The 24572-nt window shown below is 39.4% G+C and overlaps 1 protein-coding gene across 1 annotated transcript in view; it reads left to right on the top strand.

The window, feature by feature from the left end:
- ING3 (inhibitor of growth family member 3) overlaps nt 1–19115 on the top strand; it is a 30114-nt gene extending 10999 nt beyond the window's left edge. Inside the window, exons 5-12 of the mRNA XM_084785409.1 lie at nt 6711–6807; nt 9386–9457; nt 10248–10367; nt 10634–10791; nt 11268–11461; nt 12746–12941; nt 14558–14596; nt 16663–19115. Of these exons, the coding sequence (XP_084641535.1) occupies nt 6711–6807; nt 9386–9457; nt 10248–10367; nt 10634–10791; nt 11268–11461; nt 12746–12941; nt 14558–14596; nt 16663–16779 (993 nt within the window). The 3' untranslated portion in view covers nt 16780–19115. The remainder of the gene's footprint in view (nt 1–6710; nt 6808–9385; nt 9458–10247; nt 10368–10633; nt 10792–11267; nt 11462–12745; nt 12942–14557; nt 14597–16662) is intronic.
- Nucleotides 19116–24572: the final 5457 nt, after the last annotated feature.

Raw genomic sequence — 24572 nt, 5'->3', positions numbered from 1 at the left:
TGTGTTTCAACTTTGATTTATCATGCTTGTTCCTTTTTTAAAATATAAGCTTTTTTGAGAGTTTTATGCGTGATTACTTTGTTTTCATCATTTCTACCCTTCTTTCTCCTCCCTCCACGCCCTCCTGTGTCCCCTTTGCCTCTCAAAGCTATGACCACATATACTCACCTGTGTGATCTGTCTGTCTGTCAATCTATCTATCTATCTATTTACCTATGTATCATGTATCCATCTATCAATTCTGTCTATGTTTTGGGGGGCGTTATGGAGCTGTATGTAAGGGGGAGAGCCCATACTGAGTCTGATTTTCATTGCTCACACATACATGTAGTTAGAGCTGACCGTTCAGGGTTGGATAACCTATCAGGCAGCTCATCCTAGAAGAAACCTGATTCTTCTTCTCGTATCAGCTATTGATTTCCTATACCTCTTCATCTCTATCCATGTTGGCATGACAATTGATGTTTACTATGCAAATTTTGCTTGGGCAATCATATTGTTGATTTCATGGGTGCAGCTTCCCTCTTTATGTCTAGAAGAAACCTACCATCAGGTGTGCTGCTCTACTGATACTTAAAGTCTTTCCCTACACGCCTCTCCCTTGATTTTCCCTGAGCCCACAAGTCCTACCCAACTATATAGCTTAGGAGCCATAACAACGACTGGCATAGCAGGATACTCCCAATGCTGCAATAGTGGCTCTTTTACCTTGGGGGTAACTAATAGCTGTCTAACTGTATTTCAGGTCTGCTCTTTAGGAGGAAATCTATGCCTGATATTGTAAACCTGTCCAGATGCTCATGGCTAGAGAGGTTATAGACACTAGAGAAGAACCTAGTGCTGCCATTTTCCTAAGCCAATACAATTTGTAATTATATTCTAAATACTTATCCATAAACCCACAGAGAAGTGTAGCTCTTACTCAAAGAAGCTTCTTAGAACAGATGGAGACTATTAGAGAGATTCACAACTGGTCAAATGAGAAAAAGTGACCGTGGGGTGCCCAACCCCAGGTGATAAATCTCTCATGCTTATTCTAACATACACAGTCATCATGCTGTGCTCTTGATTGAAATCCGTTGGTATTCGATGCAGATTTATTTTACTGTGTTCTGCAGGGTCCTTCTTGATCCTGTCTTTGCCCAGTTCCTTTTAGTATTTTTAATAAGTTCTCATGTTTCTTTAGTTTCTTCAATTTAGGTAGTTTATTTTTTTCTATTGCACATGATAATTGTTAAAGAGCCCCTCTAAAGGAAGAGTTATAAATTTGTTCAGCAAAAGGAGGCATTTAAAAATACTAAGTCTTTGACTTGCCAAGCTGGCTCAGGCTGTAGACACCTGCTGCCAAACCTGATGACCTGACTTTGATCCCTTGAATCCACACAGTGAGTCTCTTGCTCTGCAGGCTTGGAGAATAGTTGAGTAGACTTTACTAATCTGCAGGTTCAAATTGTGAAATGCCTCCCAGAATTGAAGTTTTGTGGGTGTTGACATGACACTACAAGTGAAAAAATCCATATCTGAACTTACTGCATATCTGAAGGTTACAGGCAAAACAGGGATATATGGATGTTCCCTCTATATTATGTGCATATGAGATAGAACTGAAGTTTGTGTTGAGTCTTGATTCTGTCCTCAAGATATCTCAGTATTTTATGTAAACTTCCCCATATCTGAAAACATTGGAAACCCGAAACACCTCTGCAGGCCACCATATACATTTCCAGTAAGAGGCCCTGAAGCTGTCTACAGTCAGAGTTTATGCTTCAGTGTTTTATATAAAATAGGATTTCACCATGCTTTTACACACTGTAGCATTTTATTTGCTTTTAACATAAGTAGTTAGTGGATGTATTTCTTTGACCAACAGTACACTTGTTAATGTCATTTATTAAGGAAAGAAACCATGTTGTGCATCTTTAAATAAGAAATATCTAGAAACAAAACAAAAAACTACCTTGTCAGATAATTTTCTAATATCTTAATACATTAACAGTCATTAAATACTTATTTGTGTTCCTTAACCAAATACCACTGTCTAAGAAGTTTTACATTGCAATACCCAATAAAGTTGATTTATATGCACTCTGCTAAATTAGAGCTTTTAGTTAATGCTTGAGTGCTTTCATGGTTGGCATTGCTCAGCACCCTTGAATTTGCTTCTATTTATATATCCTGGCCTGTCCCTGATATGGTTGGACCTCAGGCCCACATTCTACCTATAAATTTGACAGTTCTCCATCTGACACCCAAATTAAGGAACTAATATTATGTGCACTTAACTTGTGGTTTGTCTTCTGCCCTACTCTCTTTAGAAAGGTTAGCTGTAGCTTATGTTCCTAAACCTCAAGTACTTGCTTCTGCCACAAAGGAGCAGTTCCCATTTTCATCCAGTCACAAAGCTTAGGGATGTGAAAGACCATTGTTATAAGTTATCAGAGGCACTGTTTACCTTTTTCATTACAGCTGAATCCTCTCGTGGAAGAAACTTACCTGTAATTGCTATGGATTTTCTTTTAGACCCTAGTAAATTGTTTGCTCATTCTTTAAAGTTAAGCTAGATGGCTAAATTGGAAAATTTGACTATCTTGGAAGTAATAGATCGTGTAGAAACTTTTGAAAAGTTATATGTTAATTTCATCAGTGGCACATTGTAAAACTAGGAGATTCAAAAGAAAAAAATTAAGTATTTCAACTTTAAAATATTAAGAGGGTTTTTTTGTTGGTTTATACAAAGAGGCCAAGTATGACTAAATTTTTTATTATCATGAACATGCTAAATAATGTTTCTTTGCTTTAGAAAAGTTCTGGAAAAGGACAGTAGTTTAAATTTAGCCATTGTGGTTGGGGTTGTAGAATGATTTGAAGCCATAGAACAAGAGCCTTCGTGGATAGCATTTATTGCCATTAGGTGGAGGAGCTAATCAATAATAAGACCCTGTGCTTAGCTTTGAATTTGGACTCTGTGACAAGCACACCATATCGCCTAAGTAGACCAGTATCTCTTTCATTACTGTAAACCAGCCTTACAAGTTCAAATATGTGTAGAAGGGTGGCATAATCTAAGACCTTGCTCTACATGACATCTCTGCACATGGCAGAGAGCAGCAAGAACAGGTCCTTACCCTTAGTGTGCCGAGGAGGAAGGTGTGCGATTTCAGGGGAGTTGACTTCAGCTCCTTTTATGGCTCTTCATTGCTGTTTACATAGCTGTGCCTTGGGAGTTTTTAAATAAAGTTAAATCTTATGGTCAACTTATTTTCTGACTGCTAATTTTATTTTAGTAAGTATGGCAATGATAAATTTAAGAAAAATAATTCACATGGCCCAAGAGTTGCTTGTAAAGTAATTAGTTCCCAGTTGCTTTAAATCAAGAAGCCATTTCCAGAGCTGCGCCCTCAGGGTGCTTACGGCTGCTCTGCCTGCTGAGGTAAGAAATTAGTTTTCAGGATGTTTAATTCTTTGAATCCTGTTGCTTCTTTTGAGTCATCTAGTGAACTTCATCAATAATATATTTAATACAGCAATTTTAAGGAGAAAGATAGGATGAGTTAAGTGTATGGTGTGGGGAAAATGCTTTTGTTTCACTTTAGACCACCCTCCCAACTGAGTTTCCAGCATTCTCCCTGTGTGCCAAACATGACTTATCTCTATACATTTTGTGATTACTTACTCTTTTCCATTTATTTAACTACAGTGTACTTTTCACTCGTTCATTTCTTTCTCTACCACAGCCCAGCATCACTCACATTGTTGTATGTCTCTTTCTTGTACTGTGTAACCACTCCCTTTGAATTGATGCTCATTTGCTGCACTTACATTGTATCATCTTGTGGTCTGATCTTTACTATGTTAAAACTTTTATGAATTTAATTTATGGAGTAAATTCTACTTTCTCTGAAGGCAGGGATTTTTCTCACAGTCTTCTCGAGCCCTTGATTTAACCTAGTGCCAAGTACATACTAGAAACTCATTGTTTATTGTTAGTTTAATTTTAGATAAATTGATGGAAGGTTTTCATTGCAGTAGTGTTTTGGAATGAAAATATTTAATTATTCTGAGTTCCTTCAAGATTAAATTTTGACAGTGAAAGAGACAGTATACTGTTGACTAATGAAAATCTGTGCTCATTCTTGTGTTGAAAGGGATATTCCATTAGAGAAGCCCAAAAGTTACCTGTGTCCTATGAATAGGAGTGACTATCCCAAACATATGACACAAGAAGGCTTTAAATATTGTAACTACGACTTCTGCCAAACTCTCAAATTTTGTTGTTTTTGGGTTTTTTGTTCATTTGTTTATTTACTTTCTCCTTTTTTGAGACAAGGTTTCTCCGTGTACCCGTGGCTGTCCGAACTCCCAGTGATTTGCCTGCCTCTACCTCACTTAGTGCTGGGATTACCGGTGTGCACCACTGCACCTGGCTTCTGCCAAACTCTGAAAAATTATTTGTATATAAATGTTCAGTGATAACTAGATGTTGAATGAATGAAAAATTATAAAGTGATATGTTGAGGGTTGTTGCTAACATGCAAAATGTAAATAATAGGACAGTATTACTAATTTTTCTATTTGAATTATGTGTCTCTGAGTTTAAAGAATAGTTGGTTCCTTTACACAGAGTTTCAGAAGGCACTAGACATTAATGATGATGTACTATTTATTATATATAGATGAAATTTAAATCTTGTGTCTGTTAATACAAAATACAAAAAAACAAAAAACACCACAAAGACTTTGGACATATTGCTTAGCCCATCTGAGCCATGGGGTTTTGTTTGTTTGTTTGGTTTTGTTTCCTTATGGAAAGAGTAATGTCTTAAATTTTCGGGTGAAGACATCTATCCTTCTTTTTTTATGTCATTTTGGCACAAGCTGGAATAATTTTGGTAGAGGGAACCTGAATTGAGAAAAGGCCCACACTAGACTGGCCTATGGGCAAGGGTCGCTATTGTTGTGAAGAGACACCAGGATCAAGGCAATTATTATAATAAAAAGCATTTAATTGGGGCTTGTTTACATTTCAGAGGTTTAGCCTATTATCATGTTAGGGAGCATGTCAACATATAGGCAGGCAACTGGAGCAGTAGCTGAGAGCTCCATTCTGATCAGTAGGCAGAGAGAGAAACTCTGGGCCTGGCATAGGCTTTTGAAACCTTAACAACCACCCTCAGTGGCACACTTTCTCCAGCAAGGCCCCCCAACTACTCCAACAAGAACATGCCTCCTAATCCTTATGATCCTTTCAAACAATTCTACTCCCTGGTACTCAAGTATATGAGCCTATGGGGTGCCAGTTGTCGTCAAACCACTACAGCAAGACTGTAGCTCACTTTCTTGATCAATGCATGAGGGAGGGCCTAGCACCCACTCCTGAGTGCTATTGTAAAAGCAGGCTAAGCAAGCCATGAAGAGCAAGCCCGTAAGCAGCACTCCTCCAGGGCCTCTGCACCAGTTCCTGCCTCTGGGTTTGTGTCTTGAGTTTCTGCCCTGACTTCTGGGATGATGGATTTGTAAGTCAAAATAAACAGCCCCAAAGTTGCTTTTGATCACAGCAACAGAAAAGTAACTTAAGGCAACATCTAAAGCATAGGACACAGTGTTACCTGGAGTCAGTAGCATCTGACCTGCATCTTGTCCTTTTTGGTTTTGTCTTCTTCCTCCCCATGTTACAAAGTACCTAACTCAACTTAATGAAACATTTTCTTCAATTTATGTTGTAGTACATTGTAGTCTTTGTAAGAAAGCCATTGGTTTTGTTTGTTTTAGTTTAGATTGGTTGGTTGGGCTTGTTGATGTTGAGAGACACAGAGAGGAGAGAAGGAGGGAGGGAGAGAGGAGGAGGAAAGGGGAGGAGAGGGAAGGGGAGGGAGAACAGATGAGGGGAGGGGAGGGGAGGGGAGGGGAGGGGAGGGGAGGGGAGGGGAGGGGAGGGGAGGGGAGGGGAGGGGAGGGGGAGGATGAGGAGAGGAGAAGAGAGAATGTTTCACTATGTAACTCTGGCTGACCTGGAACTCACAGAGATCCTCCTGCCTCTACTTCTCAATTAAAGCCATGCAGCACCATACCCAGCAACTCATTTGTTTTGTTTTTGAGACTGTTTTCTATTTTAATTGTGCATATTTGTGTTCATCTGTTATATGGGTTTATGCATATGAGAGCAGTGCCCTTGGAGGCCAGAAGAGGGCCTTGGGTCCCCTGCAGTTGCAGCCACCCTGTGCGCAACAGGAGCCTCGTCTCCTGTGCTCTGCAGGAGCATAAGCATTTTTAACCTTCTTATAGCTGAGCTATTTCTCCATTCTCTGCTGTTCTTTGTCTTAACTGTGATCCAATCAGGCTCGATGTTGAAAAAAATCTTGTCAGTATTGTAACAAAAATATGTTTCAAGTGGAGTGTGGTGGCGCATGCCTTTAATCCCAGCACTCGGGAGGCAGAGGCAGGTGGATCTTTGAGTTCAAGACCAGACTGGTGTACAGAGCAAATCTAGGACTGCCAGGGCAGTTATACAGAGAAAACCCTGTCTCGAAAAAAACTAAAAAAAAAATTGGGAGAGTATATTAGCCTATTAGCCTAGTAGCTAGGTGTAGGTTGATTGACTTGCAGCATTAAGCAGATTCATTGTAAGAAACAACAAATTAAGTTGTTTTTGTTAAGTTGCACCTTAGCAGGATGCTAAATTTTGGTGTTATCTTTTGCTTCCTTTGAAACAGGTAGATCGCCACTTGAGAAAACTGGATCAGGAACTGGCTAAGTTTAAAATGGAGCTGGAAGCTGACAATGCTGGAATTACAGAAATATTAGAGAGGCGTAAGTCAAATTTATGGCTTCCCATCCATCCTGGAGCCTGTCAGATCATGCATGCCCTTTGGTGGTTGGTGGCATCTGGGTCCTGGAACTTCTAGTCTAGGATTGAAGTGTTTGGTTGTAAACACCGAGGGAAATGTACAAGATGTCACTTCACTCACTGTTTATGAAAATAACATGCAAAGTCTTTCCCTTTTTCATTGTTTTCACTTTGAGATGAGATCTCACTGTATAAAGCTTGCTGCCTCAGCCTCCAGAGCTCTGCGGTCAGGAGTGTGTGCCTCACAGTGTACACTCTTTGCATTCTTAGTTTCTACATATGCTACTCTGATCAGGGGTAAGAAAGAAGAGCAAAGAAATGCAAATGCCAAAAGTGAGGAGCAGATTCAGTGTGTCACTGAGTGTTAATAGAACAAAATTAGTGTTGAGGGTGATTTCTTCCTTTAAAAAATATATTATAAGCTGGGCGTGGTGGCGCACGCCTTTAATCCCAGCACTCGGGAGGCAGAGGCAGGTGGATCACTGTAAGTTCGAGGCCAGCCTGGTCTACAAAGTGAGTCCAAGATGGCCAAGGCTACACAGAGAAACCCTCTCTCAAAAAAAATAAATAAATAAAATAAAAAATAAAAAATAAAAATATATTATTATTATTTTATTTTATATAATCATTTTGCAGCCTGGTCCTATATCCCCCATCTCAATCTTGCCCTTATGCCCCTCTCCCCCAGACTCCCCTCTGCTTCTCGGAGAAGGGGAGGTCTCTAAGGGTTACCAACCCACCTGACACCTCAAGTCACAGCAGGGCTAAGCGCATCCTCTCCCCCTGAGGCCAGAGAAGACAGCCCATCTACTTCTATACTTCAGATGTCTATTCTATTTCTACTTCTGAGTGAGGTTCAAGCATCTTGCCTTGGGCACTCCTTGGCTTCTTTAGGTCTGTGGATTGTAGCATGGTCATCCTGTACTTTATGGCTAGTGTCCACATGTAAGTGAGTATATGCCATGAATGTCTTTCTGGGTCTGGGTCACCTCACTCAGGATGATCTTTTCTAGTTCCATCCATTTGCCTGCACATTGCATGATGTCTTTGTTCTTAATAGCTGAGTAGTGTTCCATTGTATATATGCACTGCATTTTTTTTCTCTCCGTTCTTCAGTTGAGGGCCATCCAGTCTGTTTCCAGTTTCTGACTATTAGTAGTAAAGCCTCTCTGAATGTAGTTCAACAAGTGTCCTCGTGGTACAGTGGAGTTTCCTTTGGGTGTGTGCCCAGTAGTGGTGTAGCTGGGTCTTAAGGTAGAACTATATCCTGAAAATGTGCCACATTTATTCCCGCAATGGTTGTACAAGTTTGCACTCCTACAGCAATGGAGGAGTGTTCTCCTTGCTCCACACCTGCTCCAGCATGTGCTGTCACTGGAATTTTTGATCTTAGCCATTCTGACAGGTTTAAGATGGAATCCCAGGGTCATTTCCATTTGCATTTTCCTGATGACTAAGGACATTGGCCATTTCTTTAAGTGTTTCTTGGCCACTAGAGATTCACTTACAGCATTCCAACAGACCGTGTTCCTTGGTGCAGTCATCATCCATAATTTGTTCCTGTTTCTACTGCCAGATAGTGAGTTTCATGAGTGCACGGTGCCTAAGCTCTGTGTTTACAGACACGTGAGGTCAGTGGAGAAGCCAGGCGTGTGGCTGTTAGTGAGAGCTGCATTTTAAAATTTAAAGGTAGATCATGGCTTTATATAATCATCTTCTTTATTGGTGATACTTTTACTCTGGAGGAAACCTATCTAAGGATAATAGGTATTGCGGTACAAAATGACATATTGAAAAGCTTTGAAGTTTTTTTCTCCTTTTCTTTTAGAAATGCTGGTGGTAGCTGTGAATAACAATGCCCATGCCTCCCCACTCACTGCTGCAGGGATATTAATAAAACATCCACCACAAGGACACACACATGAAATGGAACTGAATCACATTATAGAACATGCTCCATCCTGCCCCGACATAATTTTATCTCATGGGATCATGAATAAACTCAGAGAATTTCTTTAGAAATGTTTTAAAGTTTGGTATTAGGAATTATACCTGAATCTTTGCAAGTAAAGCCCTAAGCTCTTTTTTGTTTTCCATATCACATTTAATTTTCGTAATTGAAAGAATTTCCGTGTATGCAGTAACATCCCCCTCACCTAGGCCTTTAGGAGGAGTGGCCATTGAAAGGGCTTCAGCTCAGGTACTAGGCCGAAATTTTTAGATCTCACCATTAATAGAACTGTAATGTCTTTTTTTCCTATTTTTGTGGCACCCAGCATCAAAGGTACCCAAATTAGATACTAACATGCATTGAGCTGTTGTATACTTAAGACGAATACTGAGAGATGGGTCTTACTGCTTAAAGAAAAGATTGCTCGTGATGAAGTTGAAGACGGTACTTTCTGCCTGTCTGGCTAAAATGTTAAGTGTGTGCACCAGAATTTGGCAGTCACCTCTGAGGGGACACATAGTTGTGGTTGGTTGATGTGTAAGTTGTCTGGTGACATTTAATCTGGCTTGTCTCTGTGCCCCTCTCTCTAGGATCTTTGGAATTAGATGCTCCTTCCCAGCCAGTGAACAATCACCATGCTCACTCACATACTCCTGTGGAGAGTAAGTGTGCTTCACGTGTAGTGTAAAACTTGTTAATGTCAACTATTGCTCTCTTTTATTAGCTGCACGTTACCAACTGAGACATTCTCCTTTTTAAAAAATAGTGGGGTTTTGTGTGTGTGTGTGTGTGTGTGTGTGTGTGTGTGTGTGTGTGTGTGTTAATCACAGTTTACTTGTGGACTTTTCCATTTAAGCAAAGTATATTTAGTTTGGAAACAGCAGCCTGTTGTATAGACACAGAGGCAGAATATATAGAAGTAACAGCAGCAGCTCTCTGCTTCCTGCAGGTCTAGGGCGTGCTGTGACTGACCTGAGCTATATACGTCTTCATGTAGGCCCGTCTCTTTCAGCCTTGCTTCTCAGTGCTTAGCCCAGTATTTGGCATGTGATAAAATCTCACTGTTACTGAATAAAAGAATTGGTGGATGCATGGCTTTTTTTTTTTTTTTTGACAAGTCAATTCAGTCAGAAAGAGGGGTAAACTAAAAGCAATTTTAAATGTAGGCAGTATATTAAAGTGGACGTCTTCTTATGATATATGTGAAACTGTGGTGCATCGTGGATTATTTTAAGTAACTTGCTCCCAGTTTCTAAAGTGCTTGAATTATCTACACTTTTGGTGAAACACATGGCAAAAGCTATTGCTTGTCCCCTCCTTGGTGAGCATGATGGCCCATTTCACAGGGAACCGAGTCATAGCTGCAGTGCTTTATAAAGGAGGAAGTATTATCATGCCCTGCGTGTAGTCCTCTGAGGTTTAAAATTGTGTGGATTCTTTCTTTTTATTCAGAAAGGAAGTATAATCCGACTTCTCACCATACAGCAACAGATCATATCCCTGAAAAGAAATTCAAATCCGAAGCTCTCCTGTCCACCCTCACGTCTGACGCGTCTAAGGAGAACACTCTGGGTAAGTTTGGTCTCTTGAGTGTGGTGTTTGCTTGTGTTGTTTGTGTTGAAGTAACGGATAGAGAAGCATTCAGAATTATAATCCCCACATGTGTTACCTACATGTGAGAAAAGACAGGAAAATTTGCTTCCATTTTTCAGTTGACTCAATTCCTAAAGTACATGAAGAATTTAAATTTAATGATTATAAATATGGTGGGGAATAATTTATTTTGAACTCAGTGACATTATGTTCTCTGCAACCATTTTTATGTTTTTATTGTACAGGTTGTCGAAATAATAATTCCACAGCTTCCTCCAACAATGCTTACAATGTGAATTCGACCCAACCCCTGGCATCCTACAACATTGGCTCGCTGTCTTCGGGGACTGGCGCAGGGGCCATCACCATGGCTGCAGCTCAGGCAGTGCAGGCGACAGCACAGGTAAATTGTCGGGGGTTAGAGGCCAGTGTTACATGTTACTCCCATCATTGGCAAGCCCCAGTAGGAACCAGTAGGTGTGAACAGACAGAGCTTTCAGCCTTCATGTGGTTTGAGTGTGAAGTGGGACTTTTAGACTAGACGACTTATTATTAGTGCAGAGAAGCGGTTGGGTGGAGGGTGGTGCATCCTGCGTCACGCGCTGACCCTTCCTGCATGCGGTCATCTGAGGACAATCACTGCTCTCTCTGCACCATCGGGGCTTTCTGCTGGATTTGTGGAGGCTACAGTTAGTGCATGTCTGTAGTTTTCACACAGTGAAAGTTAAGAAGTTCCATTTCCCATGGTTATTCCCAATTTAGCATAAAAAGGATTTTGAATCTTTATATGAAATGTCTTAAATAACCATAACTTATAATACTTAAAAGAGAAAGTATATATTTACATATGTTAATGCTGTCAACACATGTCTACTTAAGATGAAAGAAGGAAGAAGAACATCAAGTTTAAAAGCCAGTTATGAAGCATTTAAGAATAATGACTTTCAGCTGGGAAAAGAGTTTTCTATGCCCAGAGAAACAGCTGGCTATTCCTCCTCATCGGCGCTCATGACAACCTTAACACAGAATGCCAGTTCCTCAGCTGCCGACTCGCGCAGCGGCAGAAAGAGCAAGTAAGTTTTTCATGGTAGCGTCACTTGTGCTCAGCACTGTTTGCATGGAGCCTCTTCTGGGTCTCCAGGAATTAACCAAAGCAGGGTGCCTTGGCCCAGGCTGAATGCTGTTTGTACCGCCTTACCTTGAAGGCAGCAAGTCTTTCACGTATTGGAGTCATTTGTAATTTTTCTGAGTTTGTATACAAGTGACTTCATTTTACTTTCATTTGTTGTTTCAGATAAATAAATCATTTTGTGACACTATTTCCATTTTTAACTTAGGTATTTCATAGTAAATTAATATAAAGTGCAAATTGTATCCCAGGAAGTTTTTTACACAAGATATTTTGTTTTGCTAATAGTAAAGTATCTGAATTTTTGTTTATGTTTCCAAAACTTATTATAGGACAGTATGCCTAGGCTTGGTATGTGGAAGACGTAGGGTAGTTGTGTGAACTGTGAAAATGAAAACTTACTCAGGTGCCACTGTAAATTCAAGCCAGGCATTTTGGTGCTTCTCTGTAAGCCTAGTACTTGCAAGGCAGGAGCGTACCTCAGCTTCAAGCCCAGCCTGATCTACATAGGGAGTTCAGGCTAGCCAGGTCTGTGAAGGAGACCCTGTTACCTGAAGGGGAAAAGGTGCAAATGCTAGGCCAAAGAATTAGTTATCTAATAACTATTTTAATTTTACTTTTAAATGTATTACTTCTCTACAAAAGTTTCTGAATGATCAAAGTATTCACAGAACTATTATACATCTCAAAATTAATATTAACTGCCTAAATTTAATTGAACTCTCTATATAATAAGTTTCTGCATTTTAGTACTCTAAAGTTGGTGGTAAACAATTTGTGAATTTTAACACTCTCTGCTCCATCTTCTATTCTTGTTGGCATAGGGCACATGCCAGCTGATGTTAGAAGAATTTTTACCAAATACTTTTAATATTTGTATTTAGATTTTGATGAGAACTATTCAATTTACTGTAAAAATATGAAGTATCGAGGTAGTATAACTAATGGTCTTTGGACTAACAAAAGTTTCAAGTCAACTGTAGATAGTAACCTTAATTTGGAAATTATCTTTAAAAGTTGGAAACATTTTAAGAGAATTTTCCTCTATTTATTTTAAATAGATTTCAAGAGTATTTTCTTCTTGATACTTTTATTCTCCGGAAAAGAATCATAAACATATCGTCTGACATTGATGTGCCCTTTCCTTTCATGTCAATCACTAGGAGCTACTCTCAGGGAGCCTCTTGTGATGAGCAAATGAATGTGATCTTGCTTTAATTTTTTTCAGAAACAACACCAAATCTTCAAGCCAGCAGTCCTCCTCCTCATCCTCCTCCTCTTCCTCCTTATCTTTGTGTTCGTCATCCTCAACTGTAGTACAAGAAGTTTCCCAGCAAACAACAGTAGTGCCCGAATCTGATTCCAACAGTCAAGTTGATTGGACTTATGACCCAAATGAACCTCGGTATTGCATCTGTAATCAGGTAAATGTGTGGTGCACGCCTATAAAATGTAGTCCGAATAGACAAGAAGATAACTGTTTCAAAATGAGCACGTTTTTATTAGAATTAATGTGAAGAATGATTTATTTGAAGAATTTTGTCTTATAAAAGTGGTATATTTGCTATAAATACTAAGATATAAAGAAACATAAATTACATGTTAGACAGCTTTATCATATGACCCGTGATGAGATACTTTGATGTCACACTAGTATGTACCTTGCATGTGTGTTGGCTGCTGTAAAATACTACTGGCCATGTGGCTTACACAGCAGAAATTCATCTCCTCATGGTTTTGGAGACTGGAAAATTCATGATTAAGGTGCTAGTTGATTAGGTCACTCTTTAAGTTTGAGGACAGTTGCCTTTTTGCCAAGTACTTGTGAATCAGAGAGAGGGAAACCATATAGTGCAGGTATGCAAGCATGTGCCAACTTCAGGGCTCCTCCTCAGCCACTGGAGCCATCAGAGTCAGGATTTTCCATACCCACTCCTCACAGGCCCAGTCTTCAGTTAGAGAGGGTTATGAATTCAAAATAGAAATTGTGGAGAAACAAAAACATTCATTCCATAACAGGTATGTGCACATAATATGTGTGGTATTTTGTATGGCTGTGAGTGCAATACACTCACAATGTGTACCTCTTTTGTGCACTAAAGAAAGGTTCTTTTTAAAAATGTTTCAAAGTTAGCTCTTTTACACGTACCATAATTTATTTAGTCCACACCTAGTTGTATATTGTTATAGCTCTCGTTTCTTTTAAATTACTAATATTATAATAAGCATTGTTTTAGTGAGTTTTTTGTTTTGTTTTGTTGTATTTTTTGTTGTTGTTGTTTTTTCGAGACAGGGTAATTTCTTTAATACTAACTTTTTATTTATATACAAGGATGCTATAAATGTTTGATATAGTCTACCAAGAGATTTCTAAAAATATGTTACCTAAAACTGATAATGAAGTGCACTCCTTAAAGCCCAATTCAACACTTAGTATTATTTTCTCTTCAAAACTATGTACCAGTTTGAAACTTTTCTATCACATGATTTTTTTTTTTAAGTAGCTTAGTACTGGGACCTTTTAAAAAACCACTTTATATTCTTCTAAATTAACTTCCTGCAGAGTTAGCTACATTTGCTGCTTGTTTTGGGTATGGACAGTATTAATGTTTTGAGAGACGCTATCTCAAAAAACTGGGAAGTCATTGATGAAGACACCCAGTGGCCATCTCTGCCTTCAGGAGGCAGATTCAGTGAGGTATCTGTTTATGCAGAAGTGACCCAAGAGGGAGTAAAATCCATCAGTTAATAAATAGCCAGAAAGAAGCTTTATAGTTCACCACAAGGGCCCCCACACACCTGGCTTTCAGTCAGGGTGCTTGCTTAGTGACTTCTTTCCGACTTCCGAAGAGTTTGTGGATTCTGGGCATTTCCTTTTGTCACGTGGTCTTTTAGGAAAGACAACAACAAACCTGCCGTGTTCCCAACTTCATCTTGTGTGTTCAGTGAGCTTCTCTCTGTTCTCTGACACATAAACATCTGGTTTAGACCAGATGCTTGTTACATGGTTATAATGTTTGTCTAATTTTCTTTCAACTAGGTATCCTATGGCGAGATGGTGGGATGTGATAACCAAGATGTGAGTATCTCATTCTTCTATTTTGGAATGTAAAATTTTGTGGATAATTGAGTGTGTTTGTCTTATTAACTGTATCTCCCAGTCTGGAAATCAGGTTTTCATTTGTGATAACTACATTATCCTGATGGAAGTGTCTATAGGTCCACAGCAGGCTCAGGTCCCTTAATCAGTTCCTTGCTTCAGTTTTTCAAGGTGGTGCTACTATGGTGTAAGTTCAGATAAACACCCAAGGGCCACTTTAGGCAGTTATAAGTGCTTCCCTTTCTTTCTGCTAAGGATACTACTCTATTTACTAAAGTCCCGGCCATTCATCACATTAAAGAAATGAGACTTTAATTCCCTGAACTCTTTCAGGCAATGATGCTCAGGGATAATTAAGACCTGATGTGGGGTTATTTCCCTCTCATTATTGCCGCATTCAGCATTCCCTCCACCAGGGACTGACATCGTGTGGGCCGTCTCTGATGGGAAAATGAGAGGTTTGCAGGAAGGAGTTCTGCTTCTTGGCTTAGGAGGTGTATTGACACAGAGCAACTGAAGGGAGAGAAGGGTTTATTGTGGTTTACCGTTTGGAGGGGAACAGTTCATCATGGCAAGGCAGGCAAGACATACAGGGCAGGCAGGGTGCTGCAGGAAAGTGAGGTTGGCCTGGCAGTCAGGAAGCTGCCTGATCCTGTTTCACCCACGCAGGGGAGGAAGAAGGTAGAGTAAGACAGCAAGTAGAAGTGGTAGCCAGGTATAACATAAAACCTCAGCCTCAGCCGCTCTAACCACTCGTCCCAGGAAGTTCTTCGAACAAGGTTCCCTCTCCTAAAAGTTCTAGAAACTTCCTAAACAATGTCACTAACTGGGACCAACTGTTCAAACACACGAGTTTATCAGTGGATTTCATATTCAAACCACAAAAGGGACTTAATTTTGTTTAGAGATGTATGTTTGAGCCAGGCATAGTGGCACATGCCTGTCATCTCAGCACTTGGGAGGCAGAGGCAGGTGGATCTCTGTGAGTTCAAGGCCAGCCTAATCTGCAAAGCAAGTCCAGGGCAGAGAAACCCTGTCTTGAAAAACCAGAAGAAAAAAAAAAAAGATATGTGTTTGACTAAATGCTGAGAAGATTTCTGTCTAGTGGTCTTGGCTTATCCCTTAACTGCTTTCCCCAAAGCCCACTTTTGTGCCTCTCTTACTTGGAAAAGAATAGCATGAAATCTATGACAGTAGTGACACCAGTGGCTTCGGAATTCTAATAATAACAAGAGTTTGTAAAATAATCACAAAGATTGTCTTGACACAGTGACAGTCATGTGTGTTCCTTCCCTGACAGGATGGGTACAGTGTGCTCTTTAGAAGGGCACAGGTCCTCCCCAACTGTCCTGTGCAATCATGTGTGTGTGCGTGTGTGTTTGTGTGTTTGGGGAGGGTGTTTTAAAGCAGGAATAACCCTCCATTTTCAGAGCACTGCTCTGCTGTTGTTTTGGTAGCTAGTGAAGATGCCAACTGAGAGTGCATCCTCCTGTCCTAGCTCCTCCTGTGCTCCTGTGGGTATTGAGGCTTCCTGCGGAGTGAAGAATTTCTAAATGTTTCAGAGAAAGCTTTTCCGTAGAGCACCAGAGAGGAAGCCCAGCCACGCCACGTGTTGTCTTCAGTTAGAGCTAGTTCATTTCAGTTCCTAAGAGAAGAGTTGTGGCTGGGTACTTTTAAATCTTTACCATACTTTTCTTCTTTCTGTAAGAGTCACGTTCTTTTGTCTGTGGAGGATGGTACTGTCTGGCTGTCCACACTGATGGCAGTGAGGCAGTGCCCATTCCTCACTGTTCAGGGGATAGATCCATGAGCCTCCTCTCTATAAAGAAGCATCCTTTTTCTGTGCATCCATGCTTTCATCCATGAGGTAAATGAGTTGGATTCAGTAACCTCTAAGTCACTGCTAGGATCCAAGAAATCTGATTGTACAGACCTAATTTTGATTAAATGAAATACCATGTCTCCTGAGCGTGCATTTGTTTGGTTTTTCTATCCATTCTTTATAAGTACCAACCTTTTTTTCTGTTTTTAATTTTTCTTTCTAGTGTCCAATAGAGTGGTTCCACTATGGGTGCGTTGGCTTGACAGAGGCACCGAAGGGGAAGTGGTACTGCCCGCAGTGCACCGCCGCCATGAAGAGGAGAGGCAGTCGGCACAAATAGAGGAGCTCCTCCGCAGGGAGGAAGGGCTTCCGCGTGGCGTCTTATACGGGACTCTAGAAAGACAGACTCGAGAAAGAAGAAACAACTCATTTCCAGGCAACCACTTAAAGGATTTACATAGACAATCCTATAAGATCTTGAACTTGAATTTTATGAGTTGTATTTTAATAATGTAAGTAAATTATTTATGCACTCCTGGTGTGCTATGAATATTATTCCAGTTAGCCTTGGATCATTTCTGTGGCCAACATATGCAGACATTTGTACTCCTCAACCATTTTCTCAAAGTAATGGGCATTCTATAATTTAAACTTCAAAGAATTCCAACGATGAAGATTTTAAGAAAGTATTTTATATTCAACAGGTATATTCTGCTGCATGTACTGTACTCCAGAGCTGTTATGTTACACTGTATATAAATGGTTGCAAAAAAAAAAACAAAACAAAAACAAAAAAAGTCAGTCCTTCTAAAAAGGATTTAAGATAATGGTTTTTAAGATGCCTTTCTAATAAGCTTTGTTTCTCTGTGAAACTCATTCAGCAGGCTGAAGGAATTGGGTCATGTGATAAAGTGGGCTGGTGTCCTCTAGAGTCCCTGGGTACATAACAGAAGCTCTGTAGGTGAGACCCGCCTCGTGCCATTAGTCTCTGTGTTTCTGCATCCAGATAGAGTGCAGCTCAAGAGGGTGGGCGTGGGAGCCTCTGGGGGAAAGGGCGTTAAAGGGATACATTTTTATACCAAATGTGTTTATTTTTTTGTGCGAGTAATCCTTAAATTGCAATTGTATTAGGTGTTAAAATAAAGTTTTTTAAAAAATAACTTGTATTTATACTTTACACACTTAATCATGAAAATTTCTTAATTGCAATTTATTTCTAATTTTCATAATCTAAAAAAGATTAGAAGTTGGCATGCAGAATGCTATGTAATCTATGATTTCTATAAAATGGTTGGAAATTGTGTTATGAGAATAAGGGAAGGGCATTTTAAATGTAAATTTGAAGTGTCAAATGTATTTTTCTAGAATATTTTTCTGGCTTTGCTTTGAATCTAAGGAATATAAAAGGAACCTAATTACAGCAGATAAAGTGAAACTGATGGCTATAGATGTTTGGACTGGAAGCAGAGTGGTCAGTATGACTAAACAGACCTTACAATTTGGCTCCGTTTTTAATTCTGTGACACAGTGATGTGGCTGTTAATTCAAGTCTTAAGTCATGTGGGACTTTGTGAAACCAAAGTAATGCTGGTTGTAGGATGTCTTCAAAGCACTCCTAAGGTCTCAATCTACAGGTGCTATGTAGGTGAGGGACTTTACATAGTGGAGGGTTTGTTTGACATATGTTCAGTAGATGAATGGAAAATTGTTGAAACTTCAAAGATAGTTATTATATTATACTTACTTTATACTGAAATGTATGAAATGTATCAGATTTGTGCTTTACTGAAGCCCACTTGTGAATCACGTAGAGCTTACTCAGAAGGCAGTGTAGAATCTGTGGAGTGCTGCCTACAGGGCAGAGACTTGATAGATCCTAGGAGGCCTGGCCAGCTGTGAGATCCTGGGGTACTGAACTGCCGTAGGCTAACTTCACAACTGTTGTCAGCCCCAAAGACAGGTTCATATGGTCTGTAGGATTTAATATTGTCAACGGTGTTAGGACTTCATGATAGTGTTTTCATGAAGATTTTGTAAGCCTTTGAGCTATGTATACAGCTGTGTTCTGTTAGCTCAGTCATATGCTGTACAGAGATGCTTAGAAGAAAGGCATTTACATCCTGGAGTCACACAGGGTGACTCTTCTAAACTCATTCGCTCTGAGAGCTGGCTAAGGGCCATCACCTTATTTTAAGAGAAAACTCCCTCTCAAGCCAGAAGCCTCCCTGTGTTCGGTTGCTGCCGGTGTCTTCACGCTGTAAGTTCTACTGTCTGAGTCTGTTAGACAACATGGTAGCAAGTGTAGAGCTCTAACACTGACTCTCTTACAAACTATATATAAACACGTTCACCAAAATTTTACATTAAAACTTAGAAATGAGTAGAGCCTGTCACTAAATTATATAGCTATGTATATATGTATATACATACTTACATATGGCCAAACGTGGAACTACCTCATTAAAGCAACACTTTCAGCAATTAATATTCTCTGTGACATTTACACGAAAGATGCTCAGAATCTTTGTTGTACAAAACTTGTGTAACAGTGGGTGGCACAAAAGTCCCAAGTGTGAGTTCACAGTTTATAGGTGGTGAAAAACGAGGTCTTACTGCTGTAGTGTATATTTAAATGTTCATGGTGACACATTTGAAGCAATAAATGGCTTAATGAAATGCCTGCATGGAGCTGAGTGTTCGATCCCCTTATAATGATTCTTTTTTAAGAGTAGCCAGGTTTTTGGCTCATTTCTTCCTTACACCACACTTGAATATATTTTATGTTTTTAATGGCGTTAGGTTTGTATGTTTGTCCTTTGCCCTTGGACTTCAGAAGTACTTCTCTTTATCCAATTAATTAAATTAAATTTTAGACAAATCATTGTTTGTTAGAGTTGGATTTTAAGAGGCAAGCTACTTGGTATGTAGACCTGGTGTGCAGTTTTCTTTCTCACATTAAAAAGAATCTTTCAGCAAACTGATTTTAAGAGAAAACCCAAATACCTATATAACATTATAAATATTAAGCACTTAGATATACATTAAGGAGAGCATGTTGTTGATGGGAGAAACGATGGAAGTCAGCATGCTGACAAATAACTAATATTTTGGTAAGTTCAATAGTGAATGTAAAAAGCACTGTGAGAAGACCATTGGAAGGCGGGGAGTTAATTATTGCAGTAGAGAAGGAGCCCAAGAATGAATTGCTTAAATAGAATCCTAAAACCAGAACACGCATTCCAGGAACACCAGTGATGTGTGGTGTGTGGACCTCGAGCAGGTAGGCACCATGTCCAGAGGATTCCAGAGGCTGAGCAACAGGTGATTTAAGAAGAGCTTTAACCACACAATAGTTTGTAATAGAGGGAGGAGTTTTCCCTTACTATTACTTAACCATAATGATGATTAAAAATCATTGATAACAGTTAAAAAGCATGAATGTTTTCAAGGTAGGCTATAGTTTGGAAATTGTGGCTAAATTTAAGGTAGATCTTTACTCTTTTTTGCAGGGTGGCACACATACCAGTGTGCACACCCAGATCAGAGAACAATTTTGTGGAATTGGTTCTCCTACCACGTTTCTGTGGGTTCTGGAGATGCTAACTCAGACCACCAGCTTGCAGGCAAGCGTCTTTACCCACTGACCCATCTGGCCAGCTCTACCCTCAGTTACCGAGCAGCGATAAAAATGGCAAGTCAAGATTTATGAGCTTCCTTATTTAGAGAAGAATCTATTGTAGAATCAAGTTTTTACTTTGACCTACAAAATAGTTATGGTTTGATTCTGTTCAAGAAATGATTTTTAAAGGTGACTTGACTTTAGGTTTTTGTTTTTAATTGAAGTTTGATAAGGAAGAGCTGCCTTTCTTCCTGGCAGCTTGTCTTAATGTCTTAAATCATGTATGCTTTGTGAGTTAATATTTTAACTCTGTTCTAAGCTTCAGTCTAATTAGAATTCTTATTTGAAAGAGCGTTAATAATTTCCTTAATATAATCTGCAGAGCCGTATATTTCAGTTTTTGGCTAATCCAGTCTTTCTTTGTATTTTCTTTATCCTAACTAAGAAAACTAGAGGAGAACAGTATAATTCATTTTTACTTTCCTGTTGCTTAAAAAAACAACAACAAAAACCTGAGCATTTGCTGGGACACAGAGCTGATGTGGGCGTAAGGATGGGAAGTGCACGTAGCCCGTTGCTGGGCTCTTATCCCCGTTCCTCGTGTCCACTTGCCATTGTTAGGAAATAACAATCACTTTGCTTAGGAAGCTGTGTGCCTGCTAGTTTTAAAGATGAGCTCATTTAGAATGCAGCTCTTAGTGCAATAGCAGGGAAGGGGAAAAAATAGTGGCCACGCTATTAATGCTTTTGTTCTGTTAAATTTGATCCAGCAGAGGCAGTCTCAACACTGGGACATTAAAATAGGGACAATTGTAGAAGGAGCCAAATGGCAGGAAATGTCTGTAATCTCTAAATGCGAGTAATAATCTATCCAGGGATGCCTCTGCATAGCCCTGAGTGTAAATATTGGGACATCTGCAAGTAGCTGGTAGTAGGTTTTAGTTTTTCTTCCCCAGTATGTCAATTAGAATTTACTAAAATATAGTCCCTGTCCTTGAGGTACTTACACATTGCTCTAGAACGGAACCAGTTATATTCTTGAGTTTGAGGGACTGATGATAAAGATAACTTGTTCTGGATTTCCAGTTGTGTACAGAATGCTTTTACCTTTCTGGTGTTTGCCACTTGCAGATGTTTTAGTTTATTTTTTTTATTTAATTTATTTATTCAGATTACATCTCAATTATTATTCCCTAACTTGTATCCTCCCACTCCTCCCTCCCTCTTTCATCCTATTCCCTTCCCCTAGGTCTGTGACAGAAGGGGACATCCTGGTAGCCTTGCAGATGTTTTAAAGAGAAGTTCAGTTTTATGATGGTAAATATAAGCATATGTATTGATCTTGTGGTTTGGATTAGAAATGGAAATGACCTTTCTGTCATGGACACATGACTGAAGAACCATGTTCTGTTCAAGAATGCTGCCTTCTTCTTCCCTACTCAGCATTCATGACCCACTGGATAACCTACACCCTTCAACCTGTGCCAAGTTGGATGAATGCTGTAGAAGTCTCAAAATACCTTTTATTTTCAGAAAATGGAAATAAATGTTTGAGTTACGTAAAAGGAAAAGAAAGATGTGAAGGAAGGAAGAGAGGGAAAGTAAAAGGATGGAAGCAAAAGAATTGGCTTTTTAAAAATAACATTTTAAAATATACTATAGTTTCTAGAGAATCTAGAGAGATCTCAAATCTGTAGAAAAGATAAATGAGATTTCTGTTGGGAACATAATTTGATGTTTTTATATAACAAAAGCTAAATGTATTAATATGTCCTGTATTATTGAACTATTAAGAACAAATTCTGCCTCCTTGCCCCTGTGTAAACTTCTGCCCTGAAGAAAGTGAAACAAATAGCAGCGTTCATTGACCACACGTTTCCATCCTGTGTGCCCAGCAAGGCACGTGACTCTCCCTCTTATCTGCTTATCTGTCTGGCCATCCCCATCCATAGGTAAATATACAGAACGTCTACATTGTTGCTGCTGTTGGTTTGGTTTGGTATCTCGAGACAGTGCTTCCCTCTGTAGTTGAGGCTGCTGCTCACTATACAGCCCAGGCTGACCTAGAATTTGTGCTGATCCCCGTGCATGAGCTCCCTGCTTGTTTGGATTCTCGGTATGTACCATCGTGCGTGCCCATGTGTAGTTCAAGTGATGCTAACATGAAAAACATTTAAGAGGCTTAAAGGAAGCTCTATGTCCATAATTAACGTTTGGGGGAGGAAAAGAGCTTAGGAAGTTGCTAAAAATCTCAGAAAAAGCTGAGCATGCCTCCTCTGAAGTATTCACTGTCCTAATGTAAAGAAGAGACAAATCCCAGACAGGAACTGTGCAACCAGCTGACCCTCCATTGAAATTGGAAATTTCCAGCCTCGGCATTTTTCTTTCGATGACTGTTTTGGGGCTGCCTTCATTAAAGGATAGGGTTGATAGCAACTGTGGGCTTCTGCACTAAAAGTCAGTGAGTGGCATCTGTGCTAAAAGTATCCCAATGGCAGTTGTAACAACCAGAATGTTTCTAGAAACTGCTAAATGTTCCCTGGGGGAAAACTGTCTCCCTGAACCAAATAGCACTAAGATGAGAAATGGTGAGGAAAACCGTGAGAATACTGATGTAAGGTATCTTAGTCACTAATATGTACGCAGTACAAATGTTCTTGGTGTTTTTCATTTTGTTTTGTTTTTCAAAACAGAGTCTCTCAATGTATCCTTGGGCTGTCCAGGAACTCATTCTGTAGACCAGGCTGGCCTTGAAATCCGGGATCCACCTGTCTTTCCCTCCCAAGTGCTGGGGTTAAAGGCATGCATCACATCACAGATGTTTAAAGTAATCACTTGTAAGTAGACACTTTGATACAACAGAAGCACAGAGATAGGCAAAATAGCTTTCAAGGTGAAGCAACTTACACCCTGCACAGGGGCATTAGCACAGTGAGAAGAAAAATATACCGCACAATGATACAAATAAATTTGGAGCCAGTGGAAGTTAATTCAGAATGCCTATAAAGAGACAATTTTGGGAAGTAAATGATGGATTGAAAATTGTAAACTAAGCAGTTGACTCATTCTTTTATTAATTTTTTGTGTTTTACATATACATTTATATTACTACACACACACACATATATAATAAACTACCTACAGCAAGAAGAACCATGACACAATCAGGAACTATATAAATGTTACATTTTTAGTGTTTTGGCTATTTGTATTTGGCAGCCTTGATAAAAACATCTTTCTTGGTGCGTCTAAGATTCTGAATGTAAATCAATATCTATCATATCTTGTCATTATTAACTTAAAGTATCTATCTAGATCTAAAGACATCTTAACCTCTAAACAGCTAAACTTAATAGTAAAACTAAACTATCTGGTCTTCAACCCCATGAGAGACTTGAGAAGGAATAAAATTGATTACCTGATTATACCAGGAGTGCAGCTTAGTAGCTTTCCAAATGAGAAATTGACAGAGACGGTTTGCTACCTGAATAGTCACCCAAAACTCTATAACATTGGAGCACCATCTTCAGCCTTCTGGCCCAATATTTGTGAGGCAGGAACTATTGAGGACTTGCTTACCCTGTCTTGACAGTGTTTGGCCATTGACTCTGCCTGCATTCAAGCTTGCCTTTTTTTAGGCAGAATTCTGTCTGTGGTAGAAATGAGGATATTTTGTCCAATGGCTTGTTTGATACATTTCAAGCCATCTCCAAAAGGAGGTTCTTCGATGCTTATCTTCCTCTATGAGGTAGGTTGGGTGTTGCCAGGAGTTAACCTGTCTCATTGTCGGTGAATCTTTAAAATAAAAACACTTTTAAATGCTGTATTCTGTATGTCTCTGAGGTTTTTGAAGACCTTATCTAATTATTTTACATTATCTTTCTATAGAATCGAATCTATCTGCTGCACCTAAGATTTGTATTCCTGTGATAAAAGTAGACTAGTTATAGCTATGACCATGATTTGATCAACTAGCAATTAACTTGTATAACTTATTTATCTTAAACAGCCTTCAGTAGCACTTTCAAAGTATTAGAAATACACCTTGTATTATAACTGAGTTGTATGGGTAGAACATCTCATATTAGAGTAAAAGTTGGCTCATTTTTAAAAGGTAGCACCAAGTGTTCACTTAAGAAATCCGTGAGGCGATACCGCTCTAAGGGGAGATATAAAATCGGTAACATTTGCTTCAAAGGCTTTGTTTTATCAGGGCAGGTTGTTCGTCTTGAAATGGACAGATTGCAAGGTACACCTATTTGAGCAAACAGGAACTAACCAGTACGACCATGAAGAAGTTGAACTGCATTTACTTCCATGTATAAATTGGACCGACACTGGGCAAGCAGATAGTCCTGCACACTGTAGTGTGCCTTCTTAACTCTGCACATTATTCTCAGACCTTTGTCATGTGAAAAGGTTCTCTTACATTAGAATCTGTGGCTTGAGCAAAAAGTGGCTCTACATGATGATTCAGAGAGAAGCAAGTTGAACTGGAAGGAAATCAAGCATGT

This window comes from Acomys minous (assembly GCF_964271855.1).
Source record: "Acomys minous genome assembly, chromosome: 6".
NCBI lineage: Eukaryota > Metazoa > Chordata > Mammalia > Rodentia > Muridae > Acomys > Acomys minous.
This window is presented reverse-complemented; position numbering and strand designations above follow the sequence as displayed.